The sequence below is a fragment of the Podarcis filfolensis genome, assembly GCF_964270895.1.
Source record: "Podarcis filfolensis genome assembly, chromosome: 3".
In the NCBI taxonomy this organism is placed as follows: domain Eukaryota; kingdom Metazoa; phylum Chordata; class Lepidosauria; order Squamata; family Lacertidae; genus Podarcis; species Podarcis filfolensis.
The window spans coordinates 72,357,687-72,371,732 of record NC_139606.1 but is presented as its reverse complement, the minus strand read 5'-3'; the positions used below and the strand labels follow the sequence as shown (position 1 = coordinate 72,371,732).

Below are 14,046 nucleotides of genomic sequence, written 5' to 3'. Positions count from 1 at the left end.
TGCTCAGGACCAGGAGCGTTCCTGGGGTAACGCGAACACCGATCATCTAATGCAATCTACATATGCCCAAAGCTTGAAGCTTTGGGCATATGTAGATTGCATTAGAATAACCGGTGAATGATGGACGGTGATGTCTAAGAAATGCGGTGGCGCTGCCCCTGGCAGAGTTGCGATCTGCTGTCCAGCCTGCCTAAAAGGAACCCCGCGCCGTTATGTGCTGCGTCTTCCGACCAAGACGGCCCCTTTCCGACGGGCTCTTGCTGCCTTTGCCGTCGGGGTTTTTTTCCGCCGTCTGCGCGCACAAAGGGGAACTGCGGCGCGGGCGAGTCCCACGACGGCTCCTTGGCGATCGGGGCTTCCCAGGAAGGGAGACGTTTTATGGCTCTGCTGTGGGAATCTCTGCGGGGAAGGTGGGGCGGGGGCGGGAGGGCACAATGGGCAGGAAATGGGTCGGGGAGCCTCATGGAAAACAAGGAGCCTCTCGCAAAACGGGAGCCGCGCACCGACCTAAAGTAGGGAGTCCTGCTCCGCCAAAGCGCTGCGCTGGGGGCCACATCTTTCTATGGCACTTCCTCAGGCGCAGGCGTAGTGGGGGGGGGAGTTAATTCATATTTTCCTCCAAGGGGCTGTACCTGGTGCTGCTCCTGCTCAATGAATCCTTTAATCCCCACAACAACCCTGTGGGGTAGGTTGTGCTGAGAGGCAGTGACTGGCCCAATATCACCCAGGGAGCATCATGACATGGAGGGGACTCGAACCCCGGTCTCCCAGGTCCCAATGCGACATTCTAACCACGACGCCACGCCGGCCCTTTCATCTTAACATTAATTAAATTTGTATACCGCCTTTCATCCGTAAATTTCAGGCGGTTCACAACATAAAATTCATTTTCTCTCTCTCTCTCTCTCTCTCTCTCTCTCTCTCTCTCTCTCTCTCTCTCTCGGGTTGCAGCCAGGCCTGTTTACTCCAGTGTTAGTCCCAAGGCACAATTCTGCCCCCGGGGATGCAGCAGACCCAGTCCCACCTCCTGCGTTTTACCACCATTAATTTGAGGATACGGCCAGGTCCCTGTCTCTCTTCTCTCCAGCGGTGTCTGAGCTTTCAAAGAACCATCGCCCGCGGAAGTCACCATAATTAGCCGCAGATACTTTGTTTCTGAGTTAAAATAGAACATATAATTCGACCTTTCATTGGTAGGAAAGGGTGGGAAATTGTCCACTTCTTCCCTTCCTTGAGTTTACATGGCAGCAGGGGTGCCAACTTGATTCAGATATGGGGGGCAGGTAAGCCCCTCCCAAATAAAATCAATCACAAGATGCGGCCGCACACAAACTATTTGAATTGCAATCCCCACCAACTGGGGAGGGGGCTCAATTTTGGCCCCCCCAACTCCGAAGCATGGGCGTAGCCAGGATTTATATTAAGTGGGGCAGACTTCATGTTAGGGGGGCAGCAGCTTTTTATTGATTTACTTGATTTAGGGGGGCAGCTGCCCCCGCCCCCTTGGCTACGCTCATGGGGCATAGGGACCTCGGCTCCTAGAAGTTGACTCCTATGCACGTCAGGCATACCGCCCTTCTGAGCATCTACTTCACACACACACACACACACACACACACTCCAGCAGACTGGAACCAATGCCCACCCCAGCCAGTCATGCTACGCCTAAGAGATAGTGGCAGCAAACACGTTCAACTTCCAGCCCAATCCTCTTCGTAGTCCTATATACAACGAGGAAAGGAAACCCAAGAGCAAAACCTGTGAGGCAGGTCGCTGACTGAGGGTGGCTTCAGTTTTCCAAAAAGAGGCAGAAGAACACCCATCTACTACTAATGAGGAAAGGCCTGAGCTGTAGACTAGCTAAGGTTGCTTGTCATATATCTCAGAGTGAGCTCCGTTAGAAACAATGGCACATATTTCGAGTGAACATGCATAGGATTGTCATGGAAATAGGAAAACTCTGCCGACCATAGAGGACGGCATTTGTTATTTCCACCGCCGCCCTGCTCCATTTACTTGCTCTTTGAATCGAATCGTATTGATATGCGTAGAAATGTGGTTTTAACACCGAGCCACTGGGGATGAGAGTTTGAAAAGGGTTCTGAAAGCACGGAAGTCTGAATGTGGGGGCAACGTCTGGCCGCAACTATTCGACCCCAAGCCGTCTTGTTCTTTGCTGGAGGGTCCCGGCGCATCTGCCGATGGGTGGGTGGTGCTGCCAAGCCGGGCCAAGGGGATGCTGCTCCCCGGTTATGGCGCTCTTGCTGACATGGCCCATTTCCTCTGGGGCTGCAGCATCCCCAGTCACCGGCGGCTTTGATAGAGGTGCAAACATTTGGGGGCAAATTTACATAAAATACCGCGTTTAATCCCACTGGCTGCAATTAACATCACAGGCTTCCCCCCGCGCGGGCAGCGTTCTGATATGACCGCAGGGAGCCAATCAGGTGGGCGGGCCGGACACATCAAAGAGACTGTCCTCCAATCAGGTGAGCCCCCTGTCGGCATTGTGATGTCACCAGGAAGCTACTTATAGGGGGCCACGTAATTGCTCCCCGCTTGAGCAGTTTCGAGGAGCGCCTGTCAGAGGTCAAGTGGAATTAACCCCTCCGCACCCAACCTGCGGATCCCTCCTCCCCCTGCAACTTCGTCTATACTCCCCTCCCCATTTGCAACTTGGAGCGGGGTCACCCTGGACAGGTTCTCCAAGGTGGAGAGCGTGGGATCCCGATACCCTGGAGGAGCTAGCTCAGTAAGGAGGCTCTCGGGCAGGGCGGGAAGGAAGGATGACCTCTCCCAGCACGGACAGCTCCGGCAAGAGCCTGCAGTACCGGGTGGATCACCTGCTAAGCGCCGTGGAGAATGAGCTGCAGGCGGGCAGCGAGAAGGGCGACCCCACCGAGAGGGAGCTGCGCGTCACCCTGGAGGAGAGCGAGCTGTGGCTGCGCTTCAAGGAGCTCACCAACGAGATGATCGTCACCAAGAACGGAAGGTAGGAGAAAGGCAGGCAGGTGGAGGTGGACCGTCTCAGGGGGACAAGATCCACCCCCTGCTTCCAGTGACTTGCCCCACAGGAGCAAAAACTCATAGCATTTATTCCCAATCCTCCTGTAGCTCAGATCACGGATGGAGGACATGCCTGTCGCGTCTCGGTGTCCTTCTGTTGTTGTTTTCCGTGGGGCACACCTCATTGCTGGCTGCCTTTCTCTTCCTCTTGGCCACCTCCCCTTCTGCTACATGTCCTCTCCCTTTCCCATCGCCCTTTCCCGTGTCCTCTAAAGCTTCGTTAATAGTTCCTTCTCGCTACTACTCCGTTGATCTATACAAATTCAGTTTGCAATCCGTTCTGGTGAGCTTTTCAGACAGGGCCTTTGGTTCTCATTCACCTCACTCTTCAATTACTTGCCCTAGACAGCTCAGCTTCGTTTCTAAGGTAGCGGCTGCTCTTGGAAAGCCTCCTTAGGTGTAGGTACTTATCATTGCAGTGGCGCGCTTTCAAGGTGAATTTTGCACGCACTTTTGGGCGGCCGTCTCTCTCGTTTTGCAAAATACACCTTGCGATGAGCCAAACTTCCGTCCATTTGCATCAGAGCATTTGCTGCAAGGCAGAAAAGGGTCCCCACAACTCAGGTGCAAAACCAGGAGGTTTTGCATGGTAAGTTTGGAATGGAAACTTACTCAACCCGCAGAGAATTCTAGGCAAAACTAAGGATGGTTTTCGGCTAAGTTTTATTCTGCGTAGACTCACTGAAATTAATGAACATGTCTCAATTATGTCTATTAATTTCAGTGGGTCTACCCTGAGCAAAGCCTAGTTAAATACCACCCTAAGCAACTGGTTCCAGACAATCTTTTAAAAAGAGTCTTCAATACTCTTGCTCCAAACATTTTGACATAAAAGCAACACTACATTACATCTTATTGTCTGTAAGATGTTATACTGATTTCAGAACTTGGGCCCTAGTGCTTTATGACAGTCTTTAAAAACTACTGCCTTCCACCCCCGCCTATTTGCTCTGTGATGTTGTCTCCTCCAGTTTATTGATTCTGCGAATTTCCCATCAACCTACAAACAGCTATTGTTTAGTATTTGGTTGGATTCTAACTAAGCTACCTGAACTAGGTCCCACTGAAACCACTGTGAAAAGTTAGTCATGATTATGTGAAGCAGGGAACTAAGGTCTGGATCCAACGCTTTGCAGTCATTTCCAGAGGCGTAGCCTTTGTTAGTCCTTTGCAGCAACAGCAACAAAGGGTCTTGCGGCACCCTAAAGACTAGCATTATATGTCACCGTAAGCCCGTTAAAAACCAAATCGGAGAAATAACATAAACAAAAACTTCTCCCGTTTCTTGTTTACAAGCGTGCACATTACTCGCAATTGAATTTCAGTGAAATCAAAGGACCTAGGCAATGAAGAACAAAATGCAATTCGCAAGTCGTTTCAATGGAATTGGCTTCCATATAGTTTGAGGGCAATGGGCTGCTTACACCTCCGTGGTAATTTCCTAAAGACATTTGCACCTCGTCCCTAAAACTGTTCATTCGCCAGGAATCGGACGGATGCCGGCGCTTCCTTTCAAAATAAGGCGGGTTGGGGTCCCTAATGGACGGCGAGCCTGTATGGCAAATCCCGTCCCGTGGATTTCACTAAGTTTTAGTGGAAGCCAGTGGAAGTCGACCAGCCTCAACCCATGCACGTTTACTTGGAAGTAAACCCCAATGGGGATTCTTTCCAGCCGTGCGTGGGAACAACAGCCCAACAGCCTAGTTCTGTTGGGGTGAAATCGGACCGATTTGGCTTGAGCGAGGATTGAGGCCTGAAGAACCTGTGTGAAAGGAAGCCCGAGGGAGGCCTTGCTCTCCGCGAAGCCGGGCGCTCCCTTGGCTCGGGCTTTCCCCGCTCCTCGCTCTCTCTCGGGGCCCCGAGGCCTAGCCGGAGGGCGCGCCCGCCTCTTACCGAGCCTCTCCTCGCGTCTCCTTCCCTGCTGCAGGCGGATGTTCCCCGTGCTGAAGGCGAGCGTGTCCGGGCTCGACCCCAACGCCATGTACTCCTTCCTGCTGGACTTCGTGGCCGCCGACAACCACCGCTGGAAGTACGTGAACGGCGAGTGGGTGCCCGGCGGCAAGCCCGAGCCGCAGGCCCCCAGCTGCGTCTACATCCACCCGGACTCGCCCAACTTCGGCGCGCACTGGATGAAGGCGCCCGTTTCCTTCAGCAAGGTCAAACTCACCAATAAGCTCAACGGAGGCGGACAGGTGAGGAAGACCCCTCGGCGGCGGGGCTGGGGGGGGCGCGGCCTTCCCTTCCTAACCTTTCCCTCAAGCGGTTGCCCGCCTCAAAAGCGAGAGCGGTGCCACTATAGAACAGGCCCCATTCCCGAAATGGGAAATAACGAAATGCAGCACCTTCGCGCGCCCTTTCTAAGCACGTTTTCCCCACCCTGCGGACAGAACGCTGCTGATTTGCTTGGAGTTAACCTCAACTAAGCGTGCTTAAGGCTACAGCCTTAGTCTCATTTCCAGTTCACTGCACAGTGATGTGCAGAGGTCCAGTACTGAGAGGTTGGAGGAGCGTCTCCCTTTCTTTTGCACTATATGAACAGGTTTCCAGAATTTGGCGGTAGTAGATGCCAGTTACCTCAAGGAAAGTTTTTCTGAGCCTCCTGAAGAGATTGGCATGTATTTCCAGAAAGAGGATCTGTGTGTGTCTCTCTGTGTCTATATTTTATAGACTAGAACTGTGGGGCTACTGTGTAAGTGTAACACTCCTTACATCAGGGGTCATGGTTTGACCCCTGTTCCCAGGCTGCAGTGTTACTCATTGTTACCCCTTTCGTTCATTTATTGCTAGCTAGTTTCAGGTGTTCAGTGACCACAGTGTGGGGACATTGGGATCAGGCCTTTTGCCTGTCCCCTCTTCCAGCTTCCACAACTTTGTCTGAAGGGACCCCATGCATAGGCACCTATGTAAGCCCAGTTCAGACCTTTGGAGAAATTTGTGGAAGATGGGAACGTGGGCAACCGGGCATTCTCGTGTTGCTACCCTCCAGACCTCCCGTGGAAGAAGCACACAGAGAAGGGTTCAGATGACAATTGCAGGGTGCAGGTCTGTTCGTGTGGACACAGGGGATCCTTGAAGTATTGGAGTTATGGGATTTGAAAGTTTTAAAGGTCAAAATTAGCACTTTGAATTGAGCCCAGAAATTAGTTGATAAGCCAGTGCAAAGTTAGCCTCTGATCATTCTAGTCTTTGGTCTGCCACTTTGGAATAACAGTAACCAGTCTTCATGTGACTTTCAAGTGCAAGAAGGATTAACAAATATAACCTCAAAAAGCTCTCTTGAGACTGTAACCCCATGCACGCTTACCTGGCAGTAAGACTCATTGAATGTAGGGGGGCTTCAGAGTTCACCTGAGTAGGCTTGTGCTGTTTAACTTAGAAAGTAGGTGGTAGCACATTGTGGGATAGAGAGCTAGCTCGGCAATTGACAAATTTTGGAAACTTTAGAATAGACTCCAATCATCAGGAAAACTTAAGATTTCCATTAAGGATAGTTTCATGTGTGTCTTTACTGTCATTTCTCACTTTGTATCCTGGCAATTAAATCAACTTAATGCTTAATTCAGATGTTTACTTTCTCCAAAGCTGGTTACTATAGTTCCCTAATTTTGATGAAATAGGAAACTGATTAATTAGAGGCTTCTTGATTTGATTGCTTAACCCATGAATGGGCTGTATGCACAGGCAAAATATTGGTTAATATCTTATTAAGCTGAGATATGATCATTTGAACTGGGCCATTATTTTAAATAAGGGTAGCGATTGAGACAGTTTGGTTGCATAGGGTTGTTTAAATCAATGTACTTAAATTAGTCACATCTATTTATTTCAGTAAGTTTATGCTGGGTATCACTTAGCTGTATACAAACCTTGGCTGCCCCCCCCCATTTTTTTATATTTAAACTAGTCAGTTGCTCTTTGTCATCCTTTAAGAAAAACCCACACCATATAGTAGTGTAATATCAAACATTTTCTGCTGCTGTACCTATGCTGACCACTGTTCTCCTAATATTGACAGATCATGTTGAACTCCTTGCACAAGTATGAGCCTAGGATTCATATAGTGAGAGTTGGTGGCCCTCAGCGAATGATCACCAGTCATTCTTTCCCGGAGACCCAGTTTATAGCTGTGACAGCTTACCAAAACGAAGAGGTAGGAACAAAATGAGGACGAGCCCTGCATGGATTTTCCTTCTTTGATGCACCAAAGGACAAATTTGTGGCATTAAGGAAGGGGATGCTAAGGTGGTAGTGGGAAACGTTGATTGTGTACAAGAATTTAAAAGGATGCCGTGAAAGAGATGCAAGAATTGTTCTTCTCCACCGAGAACTGGACAATTAAAAAGCAGCGGAGTGTCTGGAAGGTAGGTAAATTGGGAGAAATGTAAGTATAAAAAGACTAAGCCGAGTAAGTTTTGTGTATTGTGTATTTCCTTGTTTGAAGGAAAGAGGTTTTGAAGACAAGATTTGAGCAGCTATCAGCCAGAGATATTTAATCATAGTAGGGACAGCTGCATATTCCTGCCTTGCAGGGAATTCGACTAAATGATCCTTAGAGTCCCTTGCAACTCTAAGGAAGGGTTGACTTTATAACATGGAGGTTTGGACAAATAATTCTATATATCTTGTTTATTTCATACTTCTAGTAAAAAGTAACCCCTTTGCTGCATTTTCAATTGAATGTCAAATGAACTTGTTTAGTTAAAATTATCCTTTTATTCAGACAAAGAAGAGCAACACTGCTGTAGTTTCTGACCTTATGCCTTCACATTACAGTGTTCTTTGTAGAAAATTCTAATTAAATGTTGGACTTTTTTCCAATCCCCCACCCCTGAACTATGTGGAATTTGTTTTTAAATAAGATGTGTTTAAGACCTTCATCAAATTTAAGGTGTTGTGCTGACACAATGTATCAGGCTAAAATATAATAAAACATCACAGATTTTCAATACATGCAAGATTTTGAGGATATTTAATGTAGAAAATAGTTTCAAGGTGACAGCATGATCAAACATTCTCATTTTGAAAAACTCCCTGTTTGACTCAAGAGAACCTAGATTGGGTACCTTTAACACCAAACAACTTTTCACAGGCTGTAAATTGAGAGATGATGTAAAAATCCATATTTTAAAATGTTTGATTGCATCCCCCGCCCCCTGTCAGCTGAAAAGAGTATTGGAAAATCCCAGACTTGATTACATAATGTGTGAAAATAACTGTTGAAATATCAAGAGTAGCTTCACCATGGACTAATATGTGATATTATTTTATGTTGCTGTATACCTTTAACCTATACCCTAATGTAAAATCCCACAGTTTCTCATTTATAGTAGTGTAAAGGAATGTAAATAATGTGATTGCTTAGTTGCCAAAATAGGGTAAAGAATGTTGCTTGTGTATGTTTATATAAATGTTAATCTTGCTTTATATGTGTCCTATTTCTAAGAATGTAATAAGTAACCACCAGTCTAGCCTGTTGCGTCTGAACTAGTTGCTAAAGTTTAATCTAACTATTATATATCTAGCTTTCAGTATCCAATTAAACTCAGGAGAAGATTCAGAATTTGTTGTTATTACAGTTTCTGGGTCAACTTTTTATGAAAAGTGTTATTTTCATAACTGATACCAAAGTAGTACAACTAATCAAACTGCATGATCAGCAGTAACTCTTAAGTATTGTTTCCCAAAAAAGCTGGAAGGCAAGCCCACCAAATGTATTTGCTTATTTAGGAAAATTTATAAACAAGTTAATAAAAAACCCTCAAGTGGTGAATATAAAATAATATATATATATATTTCCAAAGATGGAAATGTGTATTTGCCTCTAAACACCCGTTTCAGCATAAATAATTTCCAAAACAGTGTGTGCGGGGGGTGGGTGGACATAGATTTCACAATGGCTAAATATCAGTGAGTGATAAGTTTTCAAATACTACATTATGTGAAAAACATAATGAGCAGTTAAGGAGCCTGAAACCAAATTGTCTTCTGTTAATTCTGCAAGCAACACTTGCAGTTTCCCACATATGAAATTTTAACTTTTTGTGTTTCCTTGAATAACAACTGGTAAAGGTGTGATACAAGTCCTTTGCTGTTATATTATGTGTGCTCGATTAATAACTCAAAAGATGTTAACTACTTTGTTTTTAATGTGACCGTGATATTCATGATCAAGGTATTTTTCACTGTTGTGTTACCCAGAAACCTGAAACTTTTTATAACTGTTTTTAGTGTACCCCCCCTCTTATGTACTTCCTTAACAGGATAATAAAACCAGGCATTTAAATCAGGCAAAGTGGGTGGGGGGAGGTTGTGGTGGAGAGAATGATTTCAAAGCATGCTGTTGCAGTGTGTGAGCTGTTTAGTTGCTGTTTTGTTAATTCAATTCTGAGCCATTTTCCCACTAGAAACCATTATGAACTACCCTGGGGAGTTGGTAGAAATGTTGTGTGACTATGAAAAAAATGTGTAAAAATGTCAATTTGAGACTTTTTGTTTGTGGTTTTTTTTTTAGATAACAGCTTTAAAAATTAAGTACAATCCCTTTGCAAAAGCTTTTCTTGATGCAAAAGAAAGGTGAGATCTGTTGTCTGCTTTCAGTTGCATTTATGAATCATATTTCTGCAAAGAATTTAATCTTTTTTGGCTACAAAATATGATTTCTTTGGCAGAAGTGACCACAAGGACATGATGGATGAAGTGGGAGATGGTCAGCAGTCAGGGTATTCGCAATGTATGTCTAAGCTCTCTTCTGAAAATTATTTTATAGTATGCCTCCAAAATCAGTTCTCCTTTGCTCAGGTACCTTTTTTTGCTATGTATCTAAGGATATTTTAAATAAATATAGTGCAAGTCAAAGTGCTGACTTGTAAGTGTGCCCTTTTCCAAAACGTTGTAGCTACTTTTGTTTCTTTTGCCTATATCTTCTGGTTTTGCATTTTTCTAATTGTGTGCAGTATATTTAATCACAAAGACCAATAGTATATTTTTAACAGTTCTTATAGTGAGATCCATTAGTGTAATAGTGCTCAACCTTTTTTTTTTTTGCCCCTGCTCCTTCTTGAACATTGAGGGAGAAGAAGAATCTGCACCCAGTTTCTCCAAAGCACACAATGGGGAACAATGGGATTGTGAACAATTAAGTGATATAATATGGGATGTTTTTATTCACAACTAAGTTTTACTCTGAGTAGACCCACTGAAATTAATGGACTTAACTTAGTCACATTCATTAATTTCAGTGGGTCTGCTCTGAGTAAAACTTAATTAAATTCCAGCCTACACTGGCAACTACTTTCTTGAGCCAGGATAGAATTTGCACATTGCACAATGCCTTGACCAAAAGTAAATCTATGCTTACAAACAGTCCATATCCCACTGAAGTTGTCACTGAAACTCTTCATTGCTTTTAATAGCAGAGGCCTGTATCTATAATCTTTGATGTAGGGAACAAAAGCATTCTGTGTGTCTCATGGAAGCATTTATATCCATGGAACTGAAATCCATGGAGCTGGAAATACAGAAGAACAGCTAGTGCAGTTTCACTGCCCTAAATGAATAAAATGCAAACACTAGGCCAGGCATCTCACAAATTCTGAAAGAGGCTCTCTGAAATCCCATTGAAATCTATGAACGCTGGCAGTAGTGTAAAGTTTTTGGGTATTTTAGTGTGATGTTACCCTTGCTGGAAGTGGAATGCACAGTTTGATGACATCACAAGCGAGGGAATTTTATTTATTTATTTATTTATTTAATAAATATATTGTCTTTCTCCCAAGTTGGGATTCAGGGCAGCTTACAACATTATAAAATACAGAGTTGTAAAAGGAAACTAGTTAAAACCAATAATTGAAATGCAACCTGGATGTTTGAAATAGAGCCTGGATGTTGGGGGAGGGAGGAGAACTTATAACAAGGATGCCATTTTTTGTAGCTCCTCTGTAAATATAAGGATTTAGTTTCTTGGCGCTCTGGGACCTCAGTTGCGCACAAAGGCCTCACTGCATCTTGGACAGGTCTTGCTGCTATGTGTTGGTCTAGTGAAATGTCCCCTCTTCTTGCAGTAGGTGGATGGCTGATTCCTGGAACAGGGACTCTGTGTCCTCCTGCCAATCCTCATCCACAGTTTGGAGCACCTCTGTCCCTCTCCCCTGCTCACAGTTGTGAAAGGTACTCATCCCTGAGGAATCACCGCCCTGCCCCTTATCCGAATCCATATACTCATAGAACCAATTCTCCAAGTAAGTTTTTTTATTTATTATTACTGGCCTCTGGTGGTTTGCTATTGTGGGAAATCTACTGGCTGATCAAATATCAACATGAACATACAGAATGGACAAAAATCTGGTCATAGTGCACTTGATGACTGTTGTCAAGAAGTAGCAGGCAGTGATTTGATTTATTTTTCACTCTGCCTTATTTCTTATTAATGCTTTGTGTGTGTGTGTGAGCCAAGTGATTTTTGTTTTACTTCTCATTGACAGCCTATTATTAATATCATTTATTGTTCATTCTCTGTGGGTGTCTAGTATATGCCTATTTCACAGACGTACACCAATGCTGGCAAGAAGCAGCACTCAGTTAGAGACTGTCTGTGCCCAGTGTCAAGTCCTTTCCTTGGCATCTACCTGCTGAACCAGGTATTTGAATCAAAACACTGGTCTGTGCAAAATTCCATCTATAGTCCACAAACAAAACCAAAGGAGGAAAACAAATCACTTTGACTCTCCCACCCACTGCCAGATATAAATATAAATATTTCTAGAGCTTATATTTGCACTGAAAATAGGGGCTGCGCTTCTCATACAGATGCTTTCCTTTACAGCAGCATATGGTGATAGTTCTTCAGCCTGCCTTTCTATGCTCCAATCTCATGACAACTGGTCCAGTTTAGGTGTTCCACCCCCAACAAGCATGCTGCCTATGAGTCACAGTACCGGACCACCAACCAGCTCCAGGTAGGCTGTATTCCCTGAGCAAGGAAGCCATCTAATTTCTCTAATTTGGAATGTGACTTTTTCCTTAGGAAAACTGCTGAGAAAGTAACACTGATATTGGGTGTGGGAAATCTCTGGCCTGAAAGCCTAATAAAGCCCAGTACACATCCCAGTTAGGGCCATTAGGCCATTTTTTCCAAACCATGCCAAGCTGCCCCATACTTGATGTAAGTTGCGCCCACAAAAGATTTGTTTTTTTGTTTTGAGTCACTTGACATCATTGCGATGTCAGGTGATTAACAGGTGGGTGTCTCACCCACCTGCCAAAATGGCCTGTGTGTGTTGGGGTATTTGGAATCCAGCCCACTGGCCCGAACATGTTCCCCGCCCCTGACTTGCAAGGAGCTAAAGGAGTTACAATTAGTTTTTTTTAAGGAGTGGGGGATGCAACTACTTCTCCTTCCTATGGACTTGTCTTAAGGGCCTCTGATGAGGTGGGGTTTTATTTCCCTTTGAAGGATTTCCCAATTCAGTTGAAGACCCTAAAATTCTGCTGTGAGCCTAATCTGCATACTAATTGCCAAAAATGGGGAAAATATCATTCTAAGAGCTGTCAGGTATTTTATGTTCTATGGCTGCCAGCAGGATTCCAGAGTGACTGTGTGCAAGCAAACAAATTCAAAAACATTTCTCCATTTTGCAGAATGGCCAAATGTGTCGGTAGCATAATATAGGAATTATACACCATCAAGTTGGAGGAAGGGATTCATAATTATCTGATGTTGGAACCCAGTGTGGCATCTTCTATACCCACTTTTGCAGCTGGGGCTTGGAGCCTGGAAGAATAAACTGTCCAAGGCTATGCAATGCCCACGTGACTGGAGAGAGTCCAAGTTCAACATTCTGTTCATGAGGCAGTACTGGGGCCCCAAGTCAAACTTGCATTCTGAAATCTCTTTCTTTCTTTCTCTTGCAGCCAGTATCCCAACCTGTGGTCTGTCAGCAACAGCACCGTTTCGCCTGTGTCACAGTCAGGTGGGATGCCCAGTGGGATAGGATCCCAGTTTTTACGAAGCTCCACGGCCCACTATCCCACCCTCCCTCATTCTGTCACCACCCCTTCCTCAGGATCTCCATTGTATGACAGTGGGACCCCTACAGACATTGCCGACAGTCAATACGATGCATCAGTGCATGCTAGACTTTCTTCTACATGGACTCCCGTAACAACCCCTTCTATGTAGGCCTTTCCTTTTGACAAAGGACTTTCTAGCTGCTCTAAACCAGGAACACAGAAGTAATGTTTCAGGAGGGCAGAAGGAAAAGGCACGAAGTATGCTAGCAGTAATTGCTTTATGCTCATCTCAGTATTAGAGTGTAATGATAGTGGCACAGACACCTTATGAAAGCAGGTATGAAACTTGTTTGGCAGCACAGGCCATGTTGGGAGTGTTTGCCACCCCTTTTTTCCTCTCTGCAGTCATGAGGGCAAGAAATGTTGCCAACCCTGAGATACAAGGGCTCTCCCTTTTCAAAATAAGCCTTTTCAGTTTTCAAATTTCACCAGAAGCAAAATGTACCAAAATGGGAATGAGCTGGTCATGGATTTTATATTTTTTTTACCTCCTCTGGGCTGTTTATATCTCTGTCTATCTATCTATCTATCTATCTATCTATCTATCTATCATCATCATCATCTATATCTATCTATCTATCTATCTATCTATCTATCTATCTATCTATCATCTATCTATCTTTCTATCTCATTTTTTTACTCTATTGAGGGATGAATTACGCCATGCATCATGTATGTATCTCATTCAATGACTAGTCACAGAAGAATGAGTGAACAACTTATATTGAGAAGTAAAGTGCATGTTTTATAGTCTCGAGTGCTTGATCTGTGCTGGCTGTTTCACACATGCAAGCCATCACTTGCATATTCATTGCTTGGTGACAGCAACTTTGTGTGAACTTCCACTAAGTGATGACTTCTCATTTGCTGCTCTTTTATTGCGCTTTATCATTAGACATGTTTTCCAGCCCA

The 14,046-nt window shown here is 44.7% G+C and overlaps 1 protein-coding gene across 2 annotated transcripts; it reads left to right on the top strand.

Moving 5' to 3' along the window:
• The first annotated feature begins 2,293 nt into the window (after nt 1–2,293).
• Nucleotides 2,294–13,679, top strand: TBXT (T-box transcription factor T). Of its 2 annotated transcripts, none has more exons than XM_083605891.1 (8): nt 2,294–2,992; nt 4,994–5,258; nt 7,082–7,216; nt 9,578–9,639; nt 9,735–9,796; nt 11,127–11,303; nt 11,891–12,020; nt 12,976–13,679. In XM_083605891.1, the coding sequence occupies exons 1-8, from the start codon at nt 2,787–2,789 to the stop codon at nt 13,241–13,243; spliced, it is 1,305 nt and encodes a 434-aa protein (XP_083462017.1). In that variant the 5' UTR covers nt 2,294–2,786; the 3' UTR covers nt 13,244–13,679. The 2 variants fall into 2 exon arrangements, with proteins under 2 accessions (XP_083462017.1, XP_083462016.1); XM_083605890.1 differs by having other exon boundaries at nt 2,355–2,992; nt 11,888–12,020.
• The last annotated feature ends 367 nt before the right edge of the window (nt 13,680–14,046 follow it).

Excerpts from the sequence above, each read along its gene's own strand:
- TBXT (XM_083605890.1), top strand. The coding sequence starts at position 2,787 with ATGACCTCTCCCAGCACGGACAGCTCCGGCAAGAGCCTGCAGTACCGG. Across the intron at positions 5,259-7,081 it reads AGCTCAACGGAGGCGGACAG|ATCATGTTGAACTCCTTGCA; the intron begins GTGAGGAAGACC and ends TAATATTGACAG. Across the intron at positions 7,217-9,577 it reads CAGCTTACCAAAACGAAGAG|ATAACAGCTTTAAAAATTAA; the intron begins GTAGGAACAAAA and ends TTTTTTTTTTAG.